Source organism: Corythoichthys intestinalis, chromosome 2 (genome assembly GCF_030265065.1).
Source record: "Corythoichthys intestinalis isolate RoL2023-P3 chromosome 2, ASM3026506v1, whole genome shotgun sequence".
NCBI lineage: Eukaryota > Metazoa > Chordata > Actinopteri > Syngnathiformes > Syngnathidae > Corythoichthys > Corythoichthys intestinalis.
Window position 1 is genome coordinate 67,840,386 of NC_080396.1, and position 23,316 is coordinate 67,863,701.

At 39.2% G+C, this 23,316-nt stretch overlaps 1 protein-coding gene across 6 annotated transcripts in view; it reads right to left on the reverse strand.

Annotated features, from left to right (window-relative positions):
* Positions 1-835: 835 nt before the first annotated feature.
* Positions 836-23,316, reverse strand: part of baz2a (bromodomain adjacent to zinc finger domain, 2A) — a 28,049-nt gene continuing 5,568 nt past the window's right edge. For 5 of the 6 annotated variants that reach the window (XM_057829312.1, XM_057829315.1, XM_057829314.1 and 2 more), the window contains exons 5-30: positions 22,985-23,242; positions 22,519-22,902; positions 22,390-22,450; positions 21,483-21,591; positions 21,288-21,389; positions 20,965-21,187; positions 20,772-20,833; positions 18,903-18,968; positions 18,436-18,810; positions 18,113-18,367; positions 16,719-16,933; positions 16,575-16,649; positions 16,317-16,485; positions 16,182-16,244; positions 15,937-16,081; positions 15,294-15,859; positions 13,150-13,486; positions 10,197-10,352; positions 9,966-10,126; positions 9,826-9,888; positions 8,817-9,100; positions 8,605-8,740; positions 7,733-7,879; positions 7,416-7,663; positions 7,200-7,343; positions 836-2,317 (exon numbers count right to left, since the gene is read on the reverse strand). In XM_057829312.1, the coding sequence (XP_057685295.1) occupies positions 2,158-2,317; positions 7,200-7,343; positions 7,416-7,663; positions 7,733-7,879; positions 8,605-8,740; positions 8,817-9,100; positions 9,826-9,888; positions 9,966-10,126; positions 10,197-10,352; positions 13,150-13,486; positions 15,294-15,859; positions 15,937-16,081; positions 16,182-16,244; positions 16,317-16,485; positions 16,575-16,649; positions 16,719-16,933; positions 18,113-18,367; positions 18,436-18,810; positions 18,903-18,968; positions 20,772-20,833; positions 20,965-21,187; positions 21,288-21,389; positions 21,483-21,591; positions 22,390-22,450; positions 22,519-22,902; positions 22,985-23,242 (4,964 nt within the window). In that variant the 3' untranslated portion in view covers positions 836-2,157. The remainder of the gene's footprint in view (positions 2,318-7,199; positions 7,344-7,415; positions 7,664-7,732; positions 7,880-8,604; positions 8,741-8,816; positions 9,101-9,825; positions 9,889-9,965; positions 10,127-10,196; positions 10,353-13,149; positions 13,487-15,293; positions 15,860-15,936; positions 16,082-16,181; positions 16,245-16,316; positions 16,486-16,574; positions 16,650-16,718; positions 16,934-18,112; positions 18,368-18,435; positions 18,811-18,902; positions 18,969-20,771; positions 20,834-20,964; positions 21,188-21,287; positions 21,390-21,482; positions 21,592-22,389; positions 22,451-22,518; positions 22,903-22,984; positions 23,243-23,316) is intronic. The other variant, XM_057829317.1, reaches the window with a different exon arrangement.

The window sequence follows — 23,316 nt, forward strand, 5'->3', positions numbered from 1 at the left end:
GAGTCCGATCGATATAAAGGAGTCAGGTGATTATTGTTGCGACGTCTCATTGAACTGTAAACTGGTTGAGCCACTTTTGGAGTCTCTGCCAGAGGAAAAAAAAAAAAAGTAAAATACCGTCAAATGTCATACATATGTACTGTTATTAAAATACTGTACTAAAACCTAATAAATGACCACATTAGGCCAAAGAAATACACACCAAAAAAAAATCTAATTCCGACTAGAAAATTATACAGAAATTAAGCATCACCTGTCTAAAGTGCATGAGTGCCCTCTAGTGGACAAAACATTTTGAAGAATAAAATACAAACGATCATATTTCTGATTTTATGTGGTCTATTGATGGCAAATAAAAACTGGTAGAGGATAAAATCTCAATGTTGACTGCATTGAAATTGTTTTACGGCACTTTACAGATGCCACGATATTGCATTTGTGCGTGGTCACTGGTCATGTGACTATGTTACGTCCGATTGGTATGTGATTACTGTTACGACATCTCTTTGGTGTAACTGGTAGAACCACTGTGGGTATCTGTGGAAAAAATGAAGTTAAACCTAATTCAGTACGTAGAATAAAGAGGAAAAATGTAACGATAAGTGTAACCCAAATATAGTCACGTAAAAAGTATGGTTTACTAAAACTATTTAGAAGTACATTTTTCTCAAAAAGTTACTCAAGTAAATGTAACAGAGTAAATGTAACCTGTTACTGCCCACCTCTGGTGAAGGTAGGTTCTCAAAATAACGCTTGATGTAGTGTGGCGGTATAATAGAATACAGAAATGTTCCAACTTGTACCTCTCCAAAACCCCTCAAAAACAAAGTGACTCTACTAGATTTTTTTTTTTTAATTCAACTCACAGTACATTCTACAGATGCACACGTGTTACATCACCTTAATACAACAGTCTTAATACATCCTGTTAAAAATGAATTGGTCCTAAAAATATAAAGGAACAAAATTTCAGGTCACCAAAACTGTACATTATTAAAAAGTCACATAACACCACATTTGGTTTTCTGGTCTTTTTTTTTTTTCTCAATAGGAATAATGTATATTTTCTACGAGCTGATCTGAGGTCAGTGTAAAAAATGATTTTAAATAAAAGCTGGACTGCAGTGTGGTCCTGCCGCAGTCACATCACAAGCAGTGCCTCATCCTGCGCTGATCAACGAACAGCGCAAAAAGCGACGGAAACCAGGAATGCAACCGGGCGGGAATGTAGCCAGTGCTTGAGCTCTTCCTCAATTCTACTCTGTACAATATCAAGATGACAGACGTTGGGTGTTTGCACCTTTTCAAATACTCGTCTTTTACAACAACTATAATTTACTTACACGCAACTGGCATTTTTGTCTCATATTCGCCAGTGTTTTGGGTGGGTTGCCACTAAAACAGATCCTTTAAAGAAACCTAATAGTGCAAGTAGCAGTTATACAAACAGTGTACAGCCTGCTGCTCAACTTGACAGTGAAATCCATATCGACTTGACAGATATCAAGTTTGTGACGTGCGCGCAGCTGAGTGGAGATTACGCAAAAACTACTCAAGATTTCTAGTTTAACTGGCCTTTGTCGTTAATCGTCTAGACAAATCTATGAGTTCATCTGTACACATTCACTACAAGCTATTGCTATTAAATAATCCCAGCTATTGTCATCTTCATATATATTTATATATAGAATATATAATAAAAATATATTGAGCAAAAAAACTTCTAGGCATAAGACCCCATTACAATTCATTTGAACGTGTAAGAAATGGCCAAGCTCTTTTGCTGTGGGATACTATGCAGGTCCAGTACGAAGTCGCTCAAGTGGTAAAATGCAGTGAAAAATGGGAGAGCCAAATCGTCCGAATAGACAGTCCTTGCCCGAGAGGAGATTGATGCAAAAACTTGTGAAAGGGTGTGGAGGAGGGCACACAGCAGACTGGTGAGGACCAAAAAAACAAACAAGTTCAAGTCTGTTCAGTTGCAGGCTTATAAGACCAGCCCAGCGGGGGGAAAACAAAAGCGGGAAAAATACCCAGTTCTACACAGAGATATCTATACATGAAAAATACACATAGCTGGAGAACCCTCCTGAGTCTTATCAGTAACATCTCTCGCAGGGTTGACGAAGCACCAACAGTCAACAACGTTGCGGGCGTCTATTTCTCCTTGTTTGAATAGAACTCTGCCCATCGGCTCTCAAAGAAGCGCCTCATGGAGTGTCCTGCCATCCCCACTTCAGACGTGTCCTCGTTGAACAGCTCACAGTTGTTGAAGACCAGCTGAGCATCAGCCAAGAACTCCTCACAGCTGCAGTACCTGGGACACCGACGTGATGGGTGTTAAATTGGCATTGTAAAAAGGAGGCCAAACCATTTGCCTGCCTTAAAGGAGCAATGTGTAAAATTTGAACATCAATTACTCATTAAATGGCCCTAAAATTTCAACAGACATGTTTTTGGGAAACTCCTCTAACACTGTTCTTAATGATTAGGCCGTGCTTTTCCCATTTTAAAAGTCGATAGTGAGCCCGTAAAAGTTGCGACTGTTTTGAGTCCGTGTGTACAACTGATGTCCTGTCCTCTACCAATCAGCCAATTACAAAATGACTGCTGTGTATGTCCAGGTTGCCACAGCTCTGTAGGCTTCTTAAACTAAGGTTTTAGAAATAGGACAAGGACATGCATACTCGTCAAGTCACAAATAATATGTTCTCAGACATCTGAAAAGACGTTTATTGGATAATAAAACAAAAATAGGCCGGTGCATACATTAGGGTACCCTTGTGTTTTCATTGATTAGAAAATATTACTAATTTTTGGAACTCAACATTTGTTTGATAAGCTGAATGACCTGACCTAAATCCTACCTACAAGAATGTAAAGCCTATCATGAAAAAGGGTATATAATAGGGATTTTCTGATCGCATATTTTTACCCACCCTTTTGTTTTGAACAAGTTTTAAACATGTCACTGTCCCACCTTCATAATGTGAATTATTTTTTAAACAAGAATAACGTAGGAAAATGCCCATCTTTATTGAATGCTTCATTGAGTGAGTCCACTTAAATCCACTCACGCTTCTGAGAAAAGCCCCTTACACAGTGAGTTGCCAGAGCACACTTATGCAAGTTTAACACATTTGTGGCTTTGATTGTAGAGCTAGCAAGATCAAAAGATCAAAGCTACAAACTAGAGCCGTGCGGTATATCGAAAATTTACCGTTACAGAAATTCTTCACGATGACCGACGTAATTTTGACCGTGTCGGTAAATTTGGTAATTTAATAAAACAAGAAAATAGTCTTTTCATCCCGCTTTGACTGTGGGTTGTTCGGGTATGTTCATTCCCCTTTAAGAAAGCAGTCAGTGTGCTTACGTATGAAGTCACGTGATTATCAGGAACTCAAACAAACTGAAGCCCGGTGGGTTAATGGGCTAACACTACAAGCGAACGTGATGGAGTCGGACTTAAGGGAGCTTCGCCAAACTTTCACCCGACATTAAGTAAACTCTTGGCAGCCTCCAGACGGGCTTTCACTGGCTTTCCTCCGTGGTTCTCACGATTTCAGGAGTGTGCGCTTTCAGTGCTTTCTACTGGTAGCCAGGCCACAGGCTAATGCTAGCGGCTTACAGCGGCTACAAATACAAATGAACGTGGAGTCGGATAGCAACTCTAACCTTGTCGAAACGGCTGAACTTAATGAGTGGATTGTGCACAGACTGCATCTAGCAATTAGTATGTCGCGTTATTTTGTATCTCTGTGTGTGTGTGATTTCTTTGATATCTTTTATGATGGTAAAGCATTCAGCATAAATTATAATCCAACAGTGACTGTTTAATGGCCACAGCTATTTTTCTGTATGTGCTTGCTTTATTGTGTGTCATTACTACCATCATAAAATCTTAAATGTTTCATTGGCATAAGAGCAATATAGCTTTAATGTGTGTGTGTCTGTGTGGGGGTGCACGTATTAAAAAATGCTCTGGTAAAAAAAACCTGAAACCTTGAAGTAAACACTTGTGTTGAGTAATATGTCACAGCAGCCATTAACAATAAGTTGTTTGAAGTGTACTGTTCAAGCTGCACGTCATTTGTGTTACAATGACATGTTTGCGCAGTCGTCGTATTGATTTTTATAATGTTGTACATTGTTCAAGTCATACAAGCTGTTAAAAATGTTCATACTTTCTTATTGTTTACAAGAAATTTTTATATACTTAATGTTTAGACTGCATGTACAATTGTTAAATATGTTAAATTGAAAGCTGGTAAATAAATCAGCGAGAAACAGTTAATTTGTATTTCATGCATTTATTCAGATTTTCAAATTATATAAGTCCGCTTGGGCGAATTTATTGTCATTTATCGTTATCGAGGTAAATCTGCTCAATTTACCGTGATACGTATTTAAGGCTATACTGGACTGTCTCAGGAAATTAGAATACACAATATTCTAATTTTTTGAGACAGTCCTGTGTATATATACAGGACTGTCTCAGGAAATTAGAATACACAATATTCTAATTTCCTGACTGTCTCAGGAAATTAGAATATTGTGTATTCTAATTTCCTGAGACAGTCCTGTCTCAATATTCTAATTTCCTGACTGTCTCAGGAAATTAGAATATTGTGTATTCTAATTTCCTGAGACAGTCCTGTATATATACACAGGACTGTCTCAAAAAATTAGAATATTGTGTATTCTAATTTTCTGAGACAGTCCAGTATCTCCCAGCCCTACAACAAACACAACGTTCCAAGACGAACACTTTCTACCTACAGTAAAATTTGGTGGTAGTTCCATCATGTTACGGGTCTGTGTGTGAGGCGCAGGCACTGGCATTTTGTTACACTTGAAGATCACATGGATTCCAGTCAATACAAAGCATTCTTGCAAACTGTTCCAGAGTCAGTGACAAAGTTTCATTTGCACAGGGGCTGATACTGCTACAAATCTACTAAAGCATTCACGCAAAGGAACAAGTGCAACATTCTAGAATGGCCATCTCAGTCCCCAGAACTGAATATTATTGAAAATCTGGTCTGCCTTGAAGTAGGCTATCATTGTTCGGCAGCCATCAAACCTGACTAAGCTGGAGATGTTTTGTAAAAAATGAATAGTAAAAAAATAACTGCAACCTGAATCCAGACCCTCATTGGAAGCTATAGGAAACATTTAGTGGTTGTTCTTTGGGCAAACGGAGGTTCTACTAAATGTTGATCACGTTTTCCTATTTTTTATTTTTTAAATGATTATTACGCACTTTCTGCTTATCCTATGAACTTCATTTCACTTCTCAAATATCACAGTGTTCATCTGCTATGTGAAATATTTAACTGATTTTTTTGTTCCAATCAGTAAATTACAAAGGAAAATAAATTATTAGGGGCGCCCACACTTTTGCATACCACTGTATATTACCATTACACCACCACTTGCTGCTACTCACTTATCCACTTTATTCCTAATCTGTGTACCCTGTAACCTGCGTTTTTTTTTTTTTTTTGTATTAGCCTTCCTGTACTTTTGCTTTTATGTGGTGCATGTTACGGCAAAGCTTTAAATAAAAAATTAAAGCTTTAAAAAAAAAAAAAGTCTTCTATTTCTATAAGCAAGTACTTGTACTACAAGTACATTTTGACACTTTTAACCTTTTAACTAGAGGTGTGCAAAATTTCCGATTCTTAGATTATTCGCGATTCAGCCGTGGAAGATTCGAGAACGATTCACAAACATCCAAATTCCGATGATTGAAATATGCGAAGTAAAGCGGAAGTACACAACACTCAGCGCACCGCACGGTCTTCGGGACGGAACGGAGCGAGAGTAGCTAAACATCATGCTTCCCATTACCCGGCCCCTCGGGTAATGCCAATGCTCAACTCACGGCTCTAGCTCAACTCATGCAACGAGATAAAAAAACACAACAACATACCTGACTGCTGCCGAAAAGCTGTACATCCATATAATGTTACGGTGGATATCATTTATATAGGACTAGATGCAATATGATTTGGTAGTGTTTGCAGCACATCTACAAAAAGCTAGATGCGGACATTATAAACGGCCGCCATCTTAAAGCAGTACACTTCCCTGCAAGGCTGTTGTAGCGAACCTTCCAAGCAAACCTAATTAACTTTTTATCTAAAATACTCCTAAATCGGTAAAATATTGTCTTGAATCTATCTTTAAAATAGTTTTAAAACTTTCACATGTCGAAAGTAGACAAAAGGGAAATTATGGAATAACGGGAGCAATTTTTACAAATTTAACGGTTGATTCACAACATTAAATTAATTGAATGTAGTTTAAAGCTGCTGATACAGAATGGGGACTGGAGTTTTTTATTTAATGTTATTTTTGTATATTTGTTTACCATTTACTGCTATGTTAACTTGATACTGAAATAGTAGTGTGGTTTAGCCTGAGAGTATTTTTGAACAATTTTGGAACTAATGTACAAAACATTTTTTTTTAAAAAAAGAGAAAAAAAAAAAGGAGGGGGGTGCATCAATAATCGTTTTATAATCGAATCGGAGCCTCTGAATCGTAATCGAATTGTTAGGTGCCCAAAGATTCCCAGCTCTACTTTTAACCATTCAGTTGTATGAAAAACTCAACTTTTGACAATGGTGTATTTCTAACGCACATTGCATATGTGAGTGCTGGCAGCGACAGAGCAGTGAGGCCGAAAGCCTATAAAATATCAATACATTTTCTTAGCATTATCATTTTGCAGGCCAAGAATTTTGGCAATTCTTGTTGAAATAACTGCAAATGTTCACAAAATTTTAAAAATGATAAGATTTTTTTTTTTTAATTCAAGATGAAAAATGCAATTCAATTCCAAAGTAAGTTATTTTGTGTCTTGAAATGTATTCGAACCCAGTTACTCAAAATTGCAGTGTGGCTGCAATTCAAATTTTGGAAAAATTTCACCAAATACAGGGAAATTTTGTTTTAATACGGACGCTTCATGTTTGGCAAGAACCTGACTGTCAAGAGGATTTACAAACCTTTGAATTTTTCTTTCAAATTTGAATGAATAAAAAACCTAAACTGTTCAATTTCATTGAGCTTTCTTTGGTGGTTTCTGAAATAATTGCTTTTAAAATGTCAATTTTTGGTAGACTTATCCACTGTGTCCAGTTCAGTTGCGCTCCTTCGAGTCGCTCAGGATGCTGTGAAAAACTTACCCTCCTTGCAGCAGTCTCTCTCTCATTGTAAGGAAGTCCATGGGGTTTTTGACGATGCGGCGGTAACCCGGCACCAGTCGGGGGTTAACCGGCTCAAGGAACGGCCAGGCATCTGCGTGAGCCTCCATCTCCATTAGGATGATCCTACCAGGTAAATTCAAACAGTTAACATCCATTCACTGAGGAGAACTGTATAAGAACAAAGCCAAAACGCACTCGCAGAAGGTGAGGTCCGGCTGGTTACGTGTTGTCATGCGACGCCGTTTGGCAGCCCCTCCGTCTACCGAGTGACGCGAAGATGAAGATGAGGAGGCGCCCGCCGCTGTGGCGGTCGCCGTGTCCTTGTGCCGCGTTGACATGCCCGAGCTCCTTCGTGTTGTTGTATCGTCATCAGAGCTGTTTTCTTCGTATCGCTTCTTTTTCACCCGGGTCCGCTTTTTGGACTGCGGTGATTCACTTTCCTCCTGAGAGAAAGGGTCAAGCAACTTCAGGCATTGAGGCACTGCTACGAAATAACACGTTATGGTTCTCACCTTGGCAACACAAGTTGGACAAAACCAGTCGCCCTCGGGCACCTGCGTGATCTTGGGCTTCAGGCAGTACATGTGACAACCCCGATCGCAGCCGTCACACAGAAGTAGGCAATCATCATTGTCACCTTTTCTGCAGATCTGGCACGTCTGTGGTCAAATTGGAAAGTTAGAAAAGCATTTAGAGCCAAGTCCAACTCAGAAATATGGCTTTAAAAGAGCTATTTTTCAATTAAATGTTTAACCACTTCGCTAATTTTGTTTTGTTCCCCTTTGATTGAAATTTAGTTTTATTTCTGACACATAATAGTAATAAAAGTGGACATTCCCTGATGCATTCTTTGGGTGGAATTACTAAGAAAATGGTACAAACACAGCCAGATTTGAGTGCCAAATTAGTCTTCTACTTGTAAAATGACAGAAGTGCAGTCATTTTCATTTTCTGAAATGCTCACCATTTCATAGCACCTTTAACATTATCATTAATACAGCTGAAAACACATGTACATCTACTGTATATAAAGTTTGCCATGCGTGAACATAATACATTATTTCCCAATTACCTATTTAAACAATGTTATATAATTTCAGTCTTTATACCATTGTAATGAATGCTCACCCATTGTGGTCACTCAGGCAAATTCACGTTTTTAACATTTGACCATTAAACCATGAAATTGTATGCACCCACTAGTTTTAAAAAAGCTGCCAAAACATCTGAATTCCCCACCACCACATTAACTATTGGCAGAGCAAACTTTTTGTGGCAACATCTGGCTGGTCCCATCGCGGGTTGGCGCTTTGAATCATTCAAGCCATTCTACAAGGAAATTATCCTGCCAAATTAGGTAAGAGTAAAGTCTGAACTTTCTTACCACTTTAGTAACGGACCTCTCCCAGGCAATAGCTTTCTCGAGCTGCAACAAACACAGACATAACTGGGGGGCGCTGCGGCAGCGATCTAGAGCTTGCCGCCAAGTTCTTAGCCTGGACGTGATCTCGCTTTCAAGACTGGAACCGAAGAAATACAAAAATATTATTACCTATTACACACATACAAAAAAAGCCGCCAATCTCTCCTTCCTACCTGATGACATCCATAGGTTGCTCTTCTCCTGGTGTCGGCGTAAGAGGAGCGAGGCGCATCACATCAGCCAGGTTCCAGAGCGGCTCCTTCAGGTAGCGCCTCTCGATGTTCCGCTCAAGATTGGCGAGACGCAGCACGGCTAAGTCCAGCGGGTGAGTGGCGATGCGAGGTAAGCCGGACCACTCCTTCTTGGTTCGGACGATCCAGTCGTCACGTGGATCAGTGTCGTGTTCGTAATACTGGAGGTCAGCCCGGGTGGAGTCCCGCTCTGGGACTGCATAGGCCTTAAATGTAAAACCGCATCGGCGTTAAGGAAAAAATTGTCTTGTTGTACAAGTAAGGATATTGGGGAAGCTATTGAAAAGACATTTTGTCAATGGCAGCGAATGAGTTAACCTTCTCTCCGAACTTCACAAAGAAACCTTACACATTTTACATTCTAATAAGATTTTTTTTTAAAAAACAAAAAAAACCTTGGCACCAGTGAGTTTACCGTTTCCATTAGGAAGATTTTTTTTTTTTTTTTAAACTCCATGATGGAAAGAGTTAAAAACAAAGCTCATGAAACAGCATCATTCAGACACCTTAATGTGACAGACAACACCTTTTTCATGACACAAAAAATTGAATTTCATTTGCCAGAGGTGTAATAGTGGAGAAAAGCGTAATCAAAAGCCAGTATTGCCAAATTTTATCAATGCCTGTTTTGACCAATCAAATACGAGATATCAGATTACCTGACCTTCATCATGATGATTTCCCTCATTAGCAGAGGTCAAGCAAGTCTTTCTTCACATGGAAGTCATTTGTACTAAATGCCGTTTTTTTCCCCTTTAAATGTCCTTCACTTTGGTGTGGACTGACTATCACTTGCGTGATATATAAGATCTACATTAAGCCAGTTTTTAAATTCCCATTGAATCCTGACATTGGCTATATAACTCCAAGGCAGTTTTTTTTTTTTTTTACTAGGGGAAATGGGCATTGGATATGCTAGTTTTCTGACTACCTGAAATTCTACAGCTGGTGCGTCTGTCTTAGATTCAGCATCATTGAGGCTCTGAGGAGCCGCCTTAAGGAGACACAAAAGGACAAGAATTGTTTCTTTTGTGTTGCTGGAAAGTCTGTTACATCGCTGTGATTTCTCACCTTAAGATGGAGGTCTGCAGCAAACACTCGCTGCTCTAGGTCCTCCACCCACCGGAGGACGCTATTGTCCGTCTCCATTGCTTTATCCTGTACTTGCCAAGGCTGCTGCAGGGCTTCAAGCAGCCGCTCCTTCTTCTCTTCTTTCAACTCAAAAATAGGATCTTGTAGAAGAGAATATTTCAACTATGTTAAATCTACAAAAGACTTTTAAGTGTCTTTATTCATAATCACCATTGATGGATTTGGAGCACATCTCCGTTAAACTCTCCATGTGTTTGGCCAGATGTTTATGGAGAACCTTTTCTCGAACGCCTCGTGGATGTAGAGCCTGCAGTGTGCTAAAAAGTTCTTCTGGATCCTTGATCCACCACCAGCCACGCACCATTGCTGCAAGAATATTACACAGCGTACATATTAACTGCATTCACAGTTACATGAAGTACACTGGGCAGCAATAAAAAAAATAGTATTGTCTGACAGATGTTTTTAATTTTTGGGGTCCAGTATTCAAAACTGGTGTCAAAAGTGTTTTTTTTTTTCTCCAGTTTGCTTATTTATCATGTTGTAACTACATATGTTCACTGAACTAGCCAGATCATTTGGTAAAAACAAGTGTTAAAATTTGCTGTCACGCCCGTTTTTTTTGTTTTTAAAACAAAAGTTATGAATGTAACTACGCATTTATGAAGCCCATATGACTGCTAGGAAGATTCACTCATAATCATCTTGCTCATGCGGGAGGTTCTGTAGGACTGGACATGTTATGACACCAGAACTTATACCGGTCAACCAGGGTTTACGGGTAACTTTTCTTCAGTCAGCCCTCTGGCGGTTAGCAGGGATGAAATAGAACAGGGAGAAATGTTAAAGCTAGTGGTTTTTATTTTTATTAAGAAAACCAGGATTACCATGACCACATGGCCAAGATTATTTTTCCACAATTATTCTCTTAAAATATTTGCCTAAGTCTTTTAACTTAGATTTTCTACAATGGCGTTGAACCATTGTACATTTGGATTAAAAGAGAAATATGTAATATTTGCACTTTAATTATACATTAGATGACCCTTATATTTTGATATTAAAGCAAAGTTTTTTTAAATTGATTGGAACACAATTGTCATTGGTTGAACTGATATTTTCCCCGTTTTAAAAGTTGATTGTCAGCCCGTTTAGTTATTGTTGTGATTCCGTTTATACAACGTTGGAACCGCCCTCCACCAATCAGCCAATTACAGGATAAGTTCTTTCTCTTCGTCCAGGTTGCCAGAGCTCTAGAGACTTCATAAAATTAGATTGTCGAAATAAGAACAGGATATGCATATACGCTGTGCACTTACATAAACTACAAGAACATGCACTTAATTGTACTCAACTATGGGTACTTGGTGAGTATGTGCTTTTACGCGTACCTGTACCACAAGTAGGTGTATGCTAAGTATGCTAAGGCTGCAAACAACTAATTCATTAGCTTGATTATTGTTAACGAAATTGAAAACCTTTTTGCCGGTAGCTATTATGCGGCAGTCCCGTTTTGGTCCTTGTTTGTGTGTATCGTGAGGCTGCGTGCGCAAGTTATTAGAGCAAGAGATCGAGAGTTCACTGCTACACTCAGGCCAGGTTGCTGAATCAATAATATTACAAAGTGTCAAGAGTTAGAATGTCTTTTATGTTGTTAGATCCAATGTACTTCCGTCAGAGGTGAGTAAATGAAGCCATTTGTATTGTTTGTATTCTCTGTTGATGACACGTTACTACTTTGCACGGAGCTCTAAGCTAGTTAGCGTTATGCTAATCAGTGTCTTAAGTGTCTGTGTTGTTTTGAGAAGCATAGTATTAGCACTTGAGTTATTGATAGTTAAGTTCTCTCATTTCTTTTTATAAAGAAACCACACATATAAACCCATTCATATAACAGCTCAGTCTTTCAACACAAACTCCCATTCAAACTGTAAATTGTCATACAAGAGTGTGCTTTTGAAATTGGATTTGGACTGTATTTATGAACAACTGTTAAAAAAAAAAAAAAAAAAAGATGATTAATTCCTACTGCCTCCTCATTTGATTTGTTTAGTTTGTTTGAAAATAAATGAGTTGTTGACAAAATGTATATAAGCGCTTCGCCCGAAAGAAAAAAAACATTTGAACAGAACTTTTGTCTGATTTATGTACTGAGAAATTATGTTTATGTTTTATACCCAGAACCTTTATTAAAAACTATTTTGTGTTTAAAACGGTAAAGTTGTAGACGACAGTTTAGTCAGGAAGCTGTAATAATATTTTTGAAGAAAATAGTCATCATTTTGTCTTCATTGTTACTAAATGCCTAAAACAACTTCAAGTTAAATTGGGAAGGTAATTGGAAAAAAATGACATTATCTGATTAATCGTTTAAATAATCGTCTGGTTAATCGATTATAAAAATTTTCGTTAGTTGCAGCCCTAGTATATGCATACTACACGTACATGTACAGACGCTCGCAAAATGCTATGTATTTTAGTAAACAATATGTGGGATTTTCTTTGTTGTGTGTTCAGCTTTCCAGTTGACCTCATCTGGTGTGTCATAAAACTGCTTGAATACCTTCAACATTGGACTTTCTGTGGGACAGTTGAAAATCTGCCAAATTAGTCTTGAGCACATGCATATCGTTGATTGAATACGACAAAGCTGATCGAGGTTGATCTAAAACTTTTTTGACCTTCATCTTAAAATCGCTCTGACCTCCTAACAGGGAACCTATAGCTGAAATGCGAAGAGAAAAGCTAATATCAGTTTGCATTCCGTACCCAAAAGTGTTTAAAAAAACAGCTGTCAGGCCCCCCAAAAATATTGTGTTGCCTAGAGTTATCTTTAACTTATTGACATCAAGAGACGAGAAACCAATTCGAAATGTGATGGCTGGCATTGAATGATCACGTTAAGTGCCATTAGACCTCTATCACCGTCAATGCGAGCCGCTAAGTAAGGTTTGTTTTACCGTATTAACTTTAAGCAGTTACAACAGCAGGAAGGTAGTTGATTAGTTTCCTTAGTTTCAGTATTGTTTAAGTTCTTATATGCCAATGTTTCTGAGTGGTCAATGCAAGAACAGTTCATTTTTAGAGATCTGGTTCGTCTGTTACTGCCAATAATGTTAAGACATTGCAGTGTCAGCAGTGGTACCAAGTGTGTTCTACTTACATGCAGGTATGGGTTTAACTACCAACTGTATAAAGTACTGCTGCTCAAGTTCTTGGAAAACAGAAGTGGGAGGGCGACCTCTGCGTTTAGCTGCGCCACCACGCGGCCCCCTGCGGGCTGGGCTACTGCCTCTACTGCCCCTTCTCCGTCTCCGGCCTGGCCTGGCGCGGGTGGTCGGAGTCCGTGCTGCAGGGGTGGTTTGAGCGGATGGAAGGGTAGTAGGCAGCGGAGGCGTACAATCTGGAAAGGTTTGTGGTGCAGAGGGAACTTCCTCTGGTGGCACCGGTGTATCTGGGGCAGTAGGAGCTTCACCTCCAGATGCCATGAGCATGTCCGACTAAGTGATTGAGACAAATTGCAAATACAAAATCATTGTTACCCTAAAGTGAGGAACTCTAAGATGTTAAAGGAACAAACAGGGCTTCCCATTTTGGTAAATAGCCTGGCGAGCATTTTTAGAAGTCCGGTGATACCATATCTGATGGAGCAAGAAGAGATTTATCTGCTAAATAAAATCCAGGTGATTTTTTTTGTTCACTTTTGTGTTAGCAGTTTAAGTAGGTTCACATTTTTTTTGTATCAACCACTGTGATTTTCTGACTATAAGCCGCTACCATTTTCCTTCATTTTGAATCCTGCGGCTTATATTCCAGTGTGGCTTGGTAACACTATTTGACAATGGTGTCATAAGACTGTCATAATTATGACATGACACTATCATAGGCATTACTGAATGTTTATGACAGATGTCATCTGGCAAATTATGTCACTAACTACATTTATGTCCAGCTCTAATCTTTTATATCCATTAGAAAGTGAGATAATTTGTCGGATAACACTAAATGACATCTGTTGTAACCATTGATTAATGCTCATGACAGTGTCATGTCATAATTAAGATTGTCTAATGACAGTCGTATGGCGCCACTGTCAAATAAAGTGTTACCAAACACCATAACTACCAATTAATTAAACAACTGGAACAGTGACTGAATAAATCATTAGCACAGAACGCGAATTTATCGATATTTATGTCTGTAGCACTGCAATGCATGCTAGGAGGCATGTTGGACAACAACAGTGTTGACAGAGGTTGACTGTCTCCCCCAAAGGACCAATGATGGCCAAATGAAGCTTCTTGAAGCAATTAAGCTTGGCAGTCAATTGGTTTAAAGCTTCATGGTGGTTCATTTAGTCTTATGACAGTCATATGTTGCCGCTGTCAAATAAATTGTTACAGGTTAATATCTTTTGGTTTAAATATCCCATAATACAGTGAGGACAGCTGCGGCTTATAGTCCAGTGCGCTTATCTATGAACAAATGCGTTTTTCGTGCCAAATTTGGTGGGTGGCAGCTTATAGTCAGGTGTGTCTTATAGTGCAAAAATAACGAAAATGATTAGATTGCTTGCACTGATCTAATCTGCAGTATGTGCTGAAAAATGTTAAAAAGTGTGTATACCCGTGTATACTCCTTGGCCATGTTTGCATTTTAAGTCAATTTATTCTCCTTTTAAAAGTGACCAGCAAACGATTGTGTTGAGATTTGACAAGGCTTTCAGTGAAAACAATTTTTAGTTGTATTTTTTTTTTGTTTTGTTAAAATTGTATTTACATTTCTATTTACTTTCAAAAATATGGTGGGGCTATGACAAGTAGGTTTCTTTACGTTTTGCAAAACCCTGAAACAACACCTGTATCGTGTGCCACCCAGCGCAAAGAATCATGTTAAATTTAAGAGCCCAAACTTCAATTTTTCTGATGTGTAATAGTGGAAAAAAAATCTAAATGAAAGCCAGTATTCCAGGAAGCTGCCATCTGGGGCAGAGGTTTTAGCCAATCAAATGCATCCAAGATTGAATGCCCTTCTTCGGGACATAAGTTATACTCATTATCACATAGACCTCTGCTTGAGTCTATCAGTCAGTATGTGAGTGGACATAACTGGCATCAGAAAATAGCTGTGCTCGTAAGCAGTTTAAAGTGTTGTTTCCACATACTTTCCATTATCATAGGTCTAAGAAATTTGCGATTTGCATACTTAAATACTTTGAAAACTTTTGCACTGTCTTTCATAAAAACTAGTCATTTATTGTAGAGCTTACAGTTTGTCCCTTTAACTATAGTCAAAACGGGATCAAACCTCTCTGAGTGGAGCATCATCTGTGGGAATTGTACTTTGCATCTGAGGGGTGTCAATTGTGCTGTTATCACTTTCTTGTTTGAAGCACTGGTCCTCTCGATTTTCCGCCTCATCCTTCACATTCTCCATTGGTTGGCTGCCCTCTAGAGGTTCTGTGGTGTCAGTTTCATCAGGTACTGCATGCCTCGATTGGCTCAGCCAATTTAGGAACGCAGACTGCGAGAGATCTTGAGTACATGTAGTGACTGTGGAGACTGGAGACCCTGGCACATCTTCTCCGCCCATTGACCTGACACTACTTCGTCGCTGGCGCCGTATTTTTGCTGTGCGGAGGTGGAGCTCCACTTCGGGTTTGATTTTTCGAGGACGACCTCGTCCTTTTGGTGTGCTCATAAGTGATGCGGTGCCAGGGAGGGCGTCTTCATCTGGGGACAATATCTGGGTTTGAGGGGTAGGTGAGGAAGGTGTACTATGAGGTGGAGTAGTAATCACAGGAACCTCCTCTTTTTTGGGCTCCTTTTGGAGGAACGTGACTGGCACCTCTGCTATAACAACATCACCTGAAGCTATGACACAGAAAATAAAGCAAGTTAGTGATTTGTTTAAAATAAATTTTCTTTTTCCTGTAGTCACCCAGACTCACTCAGAAGCTCTTCAGGACCCTCAACCAAAACTCCTCCAAGATGAGGTAGCGCCAAGTACCTCCGCCTGTAACGATCTTGGCCCAAGATTACTGCCCGCATGGAATGAGATGTCTGAAGCAGCTTTTTACGGAAGAAAGCTTGGCGCTGTGGATCACCCATAAATCGTGCATTATTTCAGACGTCACAGACCAAATGTTTCGTTAATGTTTCCTTGCAGAGTTTATCGTTAAACAATTTTCCTTACCTTGTTGAGTTTATCTATCTGCCTTTCTAGCTCATGTACGCTGGCATTGTTAGGGCTTTCACTCTGTTATGGAAAGACACTTCAAAGTTTAAAAATGTTCATTTGTACGGTAACATTTTTAATTTCAGCACATACATCACTTGTTTTAGGTTCCTCTTTGCGACCACGGCGGTTGCTTCTCTCCAGAATACTCTCCTCCAGACCAAGGTTGGCTTCTTCAGCCACTCGGGCACTACGTCGTCTTTCTTCTAAACACAGTTCTTCTTCGGAGCGGCCGGTGCGACGGGCGAGTGCCGCCTTGAGCCTGCATGACAGCACATATATGAGCTTTTACTGTATGTACATCTACAGTAAAAGATTTTCTTCATCTTGGTTGTGTGGTGTGTGGCTTACTTGCGAAGTTTCCCCTCAATTATCCACTTATTCTTCCTGTAAGTCGACATGTTCTCCAGTGTATTGTCAATGTCACTATGTGGACATGAGAATCTTGGTTAAATATAACTTGTTGAATTGTAAATCGTAAAGAGTGCTTCAAACCTTGTCACTATGTTGCTACCGTTGAGCTCCTCTACCACAAAACCCAGCACGGCTGCCTTGGTTTCTGGAGGCAAGGTGTGGAAAGACTTGGTCCTCAATGTGTTGCACACTTCTGTCTCATAGCCATGAGATTCCAGAAAGATGCGCAGCACCTCTGAAACCGTGCTGCGAGTCAGTTGGAGATCAACCAGCTTTTCCCCAAGGATCTTTACTGACTAATAAGGAAGGGGGAAAAAGCAAGCTTTAATCAAACAAACCAGATGTGCTTTAAAAATGAACCGTTTTTAAAATGACCACATGGTAACTTTGGCATATTACCATTACAACATCAAAACAATGGAAACAGATCAACAACCTTCCAACTGTCTATACTGCTTTAAAGGGAAAGGTAACACCTAGTAGACATGACCTTCATATTAAGCGGCAGTTGTGCAAAATATATTATGTATGCGCATTTATTTTAAGACCTCGATAATGGAGAAAGTAATGGCACCACTTACGAGCGTGGCAATTGTGTTGCTTTCAGCTATACAGACACGCGGACACCACAAACATTGATAAAGTTGACACAGGTGTAAACAACATTTAAAAAAGAAAAAAAACTAGTTACTGTTCCTGTTCTCACTATCTCTTCAGGTTTTGAACTTGGTTGTTTCTTTTTTAAATGTTTTTCTATTTTTTTTTTATTTTTTTTTAAGTTTTAAGATTTTATACAGTGGCATATACCATTGTCTACAAGCATTAAGCTATGCTCTTAAGGTGAAATGTATTTTGTACCAAGTATTTTAGTGCACAATATACGTACAGTGGGGAGAACAAGTATTTGATACACTGCCAATGGGTTTTCCCATTGGCAGTGTATCAAATACTTGTTCTCCCCACTGTACTTTTCTTTAAAGCTGTAACAAACAGTTTCAAACGACCAAAATTGGGACTCTTAAACCTGCGAAACTAGTGAGTTCAAGTCAATTTACGGGGGGGAAAAAATTGCCCCCCCCCCAATGGCTTTAATTTACATTTTTCGACACATTGTTTTTTTTCCATTTAAAAAAAATAAATAAAAATTTAAAGATTTTTTCCCACCGGGGTGCACATTATAAATGTGTTGTTTTTCCCCTTGCATGTTCTTTAATTAATTAACTTATTGGCTGCCACAGACGGGGATAGACGAATCAATTTGAATAGAATCCATTTGAATGGGGGAGGATTGATTATATCTCTATTGCCGTCAAAGGCACTGAAACATCTTTCGATGCCAGATAACCCAGTTCAAATGGATTTGACGTGTATCACTGCTGATGGCAGCCAATGAGTTAATAGAATTGGAAAATGGACAGTTAAGTGTAAAAGGGGGGGAGAGAAAAATGCTCAGGCAAAGTTGAACTATTACACACTTGATAATATGATGGCAGGCCAGGATCACGGAGTGCCGCTTCCATTAGTTTTATGAGCAAATCTTGGACCTCCCCCTGGCTTTCACCCACGTCAAGTAGACCCTCTTGTAAGGTTGCAAGGCTGGGGATGTCTTTTGGTACATTGAGGCCAATCAGCTTTCCATAAGCATGAAGGAACTCTACCACAGCCAGGCAGTGGGCAAAAGCAGTGCCAGAAAGAATCACACCTGGGACACGGGAAAGCTCTGGCAGGGGCTGCAAGAGAAGATAGAGGCCATTATAACCTTGATATCTGCAATCGCAGACAATGTGGAAAAACTCACTTTGTGATCAGTGAGACACATATCTTCAGTGGGTTTCCTCAGCTCTTCGATAATTAGCTGTTGCCTTCGACGTTCCTCCAGACGTCTTTGTGTCTGCACTCTCCTTTCTGCGTTTTTCTTCGCTGCCAGGGCAGCCCGAGCTGCTGCTTCTGCCTCTGCTTGAACTTTGGCCAGAGCCTTGGCTTTACCACGAGCACTCAGCACCCTCTTGCCCTGAGCTATTCTCTCTTCATCAGTCTGCTGAACAGGAGGAGGAGTCTCAACCTTGACAGATCTTCGGCGACCGGGCTTCCTGGGCTCATCAACTGGCTGTGATGAAAGCTCATTTGTCTGTGGGCTTCCAGAATCTTGGGGTTCAGCCTGCATTTCCAAAATCTGTAGTAGAAACCCAGGTCAGAACATACATGTAGTGGTGATGAGCAAACAGTGGTGGCCGTATGAGTGATAAATATTTGAGGGGAAAATACCTTGGCTTTCTTTTTGTCCTCTCTGATTTTCTTCATTTTCGCATCCTCTCTTCTCCTGATTCTGGCCTATGTGGTTCATACAAAATGAGAATTGGGCATGAAAGTCACATCGCGATCACATTGCAAAACGGGGATCTCAAACTTGTGGCGTGGGGCCAACTGTGGCCAGTGGGACAGTATTTTGCGGGCCCTTACTTGATATATTAACGTCCATGTATATTTATATGGCCCTGTTTTGTTTGTTAATCAATTACAGAACAACCTAGCATAGCTCAGGCTAATGTCTGTTTTCAGAGATGTTATTCAAGCTGTTAGCAAAACAGTCACTAGAATGAATCGTTATTCATAATCAGAGGTTGGTAGAGTAAGTAAAGATTTTAACCAAGTAAGAATAGCGTTTCTTCAAATTAATATTACTCAAGTAGTCATTCAAAAAAATGTGCAAGTACAACTACAAGTATTTGTTGAAAAGAATACTCAATAAGTAACATTGTGAGAAACTGCTTACGATGTTTGATTTTTTTTTTTTTTTTTTAAACAATAGTATTTTTTTCTAAGCACAAAGTTATCGATATGAACTGTTATTATACTGTATTATAACCTATTACATAAAAACATTAACCCAAAGGAACACAAAAAAATATTGAAGTCAGACGAGAGAAAACAAATTACATAAATGAAGCATCATTCATCCAAAGAGCATGAGTGCCCTCTAGTTAAGAAAGATGAGAACATTTCCTATTATGAAATAAAAGGATTATATTTCTGGTTTTCCGTGGTCAATTGGAATTGGTGCCAAATATATATCTTCTATCTATCTTCTTCTTCTATAATAGATATAATATAGATATAATATATATAATAATATCTATTATATTATATATAATAATTAGGACTGTCAAACGATTAAAATTTTTAATCGAGTTAATTACAGCTTAAAAATTAATTAATCGCAATTCAAACCATCTATAAAATATGCCATATTTTTCTGTGAATTATATATATATTCTGTAAAATAAATTGTTGGAATGGAAAGATAAGACACAAGATGGATATATACATTCAACATACGGTACATAAGGACTGTAGTGGGCATTTCACTCTACTGTCATTTAAATCTGTCTATGCTGTCCTCACTCCGAAGCGTCTACTTTTTCCAAAGCTAGACAGCTATTGAACGACGCCTTAATAATCAGACTTTTTCCTTTTTCATCTGATTTATTAATAAAATGGCCTCAAACCATTGTCCTCTTTAGACCGTTTACGTAAAACTACAAAAAAAAAAGTAAACAAGCATTGCATTAGCAACGTTAGCTTAGCACGCTATACAGGTTGACTAAACATAAACAAAAAGCGCCTCATACAAAAAATATAACATTTCGCTTATTAATATAATATGTACATTCTTTACAACAACCATACTTACGGACAAATCTTTTCCAAGGATCATATAAGCACAACAGAGACGTCGTGCAGCCCATATTGAACTGGCATGAAAAAAATAAACCATGTCGCAAAGCGACCACAAGAGTTCGCTGTTAGACAGCACAAAACGCCTTGCTGTAAAACTTACCAAAAGGCAGAATACTGTCTGAGAGGGACATGTGCGTTAATTGTGTCAAATATTTTAACGTAATTAATTTTAAAAATTAATTACCGCGCGTTAACGCGTTAATTTTGACAGCCCTAATAATAATATATATTATGTATAATATTTTATTAAAATTCGGGCTTTGAGTCATGTTGACGGCAGCGCTCTACGTCAAATACTTTATTTTTTTACAGAGCTTTAAAGACGACACAACCCAACGTGATCATAGACCTGCAAGCTTGAGTCCGATTGGTGTAATGGAGTCATGCGGTACAAACCTTTCTCTTCATTTTCTTCTTGATTTTTGCCATTTTCTCCTTTTCTTCCTCTGTGAGTGACTCTGTAATTGCAGATTTTTGGTATTAGTCCAAACAAATAAATATTTGTTACCTGGACCAAGCTTACTACTACTAATACTACAACAAGCCCTATCCAACACAATTGTTCGAATTTATCATCATGGTTACTCACCCTTATCCTCCAGTCTCTGCAAAAGCTTGGCATCAACTTTACTAAGGAAGTCAATCATCTTGGGTTTGGGTGGTCTACCTGGGCGGCGGGCCTGCCCTGTTTTCGGCCCACCAAGCCTGTTCAGTTTCTCTTTTTCAGGGTTCGGCGGTCGACCTCGCCTGCCAGTAATGGCCATGATCATAGAGGGAATCTCCTCATTAGCCAAAAGAAACCACTTCGCACCCTGCCACACATCATAAAGAAGATAAAGTGTCATTGTTTGATGTACTTCAGAAACTTGCAGTGATCAGAACTATAATCACAAATGCTGGAATTTCAATAACCTCAGGACTTTCCCTTTCTTCATAAAAGTCTCCGACAGGCATCCTCGGACTAAAGCTAAAGTGTTCCCTGGTGACGATACCACCCTGGTGTTTCTTCAAGTACTGAGGGACATCATTTGAAAGAAATGTTCAATAATGTGTACCTTTTATAACAACATATTTTTTTGATCTTTTTAAAATGCAAATAAAAATTACCTTGATAACCTCTGGGAACTGCTTCATTCTTCTTCCGCAAGGTGTGTAATACCAGGTTTCCCCCCTCATGCGATCATTCAACTTCCTCACACGGATCTCTCTTTTCCATCTATCAAGAGAGACATTAAGTCATTGTTAAAGGGTATCACTGACTCATAACTGACAAATGTATTCAAATTATTATTCAAATAATTTTTCGGTCGGCTCTCAGTTTCTTGTAAACTCATACAAGGAGAGCAAAATGACTGCGAGGTAGCCAGCCCTATGTTTACTTGAAATTCAGTCGTTTCTCTCTTTAGTGCTCCAAGCGGTGTGTTGGTATTCTTTGAGTGAACGAATGTACTGTGTTGCACAAGGACGTAGTAATGATATGTTTGATGGTGTTTGTTGGGGTATTTTTTTACAGACCAAATGATGAAAATGTTGCGAGCAACTGGACGCAATTACGCTGTCCTAGCAGCTCTGCGAGCAGCGACTCTTCAGGCTAAATCAAATCGATGTACAGTTTAAAAACCTAAGACATTCAGAGTTACAGTTAGAGATATCCATCATCACATTTTTTTGCACCCAATCCACTACGCTGGAATTACTGTACACTAAATAATATCTGTAATCCTCAATTGGACACATACACAAATGAACTGGGGACCTTCCAGGGCAATCATCAGCAAGAAATAGAACTGTCTTAAGAATAAACTTGGGCACTGTGATCGCTGTCCATATCCTGTTACATTGAGTGCGGCCTTTTGTATGAGCTGCATTTCTGCAGCGACAGAGTAAGAAGGTACTCTATGATTCTGCATACTTAAACAAGTAAAATGCTAAGGATACCCTTTAAACAAATTCAATCAACTCTGAATCTGGTCATTCTCATCTATTCCCTTGAAAAAAGTGATAGGTATGTTACCCATGCAGCAGAGGGAACTGGACCTGCTGTTCTGTTGCAACCCTCCTCTTGACAGATGTACCTATTAAAAAAACAAAGTGAGTCAACACAGGACTATCACCTGTTTGATCAAAACAAAAGTTTTCTCACCTCTGCCTGACGTGGACGTTTCATCTACGTTGTCCTCTGCATCACTGGCAGCTTCTCCAGTATCATCATTTTGTGTGCTATCATCCTTTCCATCTTGCTCATGTTTCTTCGCTCTTTTAATCTTCTTGGATTTCTCAAAGGGTAAAGTGATAGCTGATGTGTTGGCAAGAACTGCTTCAATTGTGGCTGTGATTGAATCAATCTCCTCAGATGGAGGCTGAATCTGGTCGCATTTGTTCGATGTTTCTGTGACCTGCTCTGGTCTGAGCGACACCTTTCTCTTCCTTCCCTTGGCTCCCTCCTCTTTGTTTTCCCCATCTGCAGAATCGATCTTGTCCACCCTAGGTGTTCGACCACGAGGTCTTCTCTTTGCCTCCTTGGGAGCTTTAAAAGTAGAATAGAAATGCATATTATGAAATGAACTCTGACCGCTGCAGACCTTATAGTCAATAAGAATATTAAAAACCTGATTTTCTAATCCATAATGCCTTTGGCGACTGAGGTTTGCAAGGTTTTACTGGGCTTTTCAGAGAGCCTCCAGTGGCTGAAAAAACCTGATCTGCAACTGGCTGCAGTGAGTGCTCAGCAGGTCTGTGTGCTGGTGTACTGAAGGCGATAAAATTCTCATCCCTCGTCTTGCAACTTGGAGTGGAAATGAACTCGATTGCAGTGGCATTAGGGTCTGGTGCATGAAGACCAACAGGAATCCAGTCCGGTCCGGTCTCTAAACAAAAACATTATATTATGTTTATTGGTTTCTGAAGCTAGAGTTCAGTTTAGCCTTATGATGAAACAAAG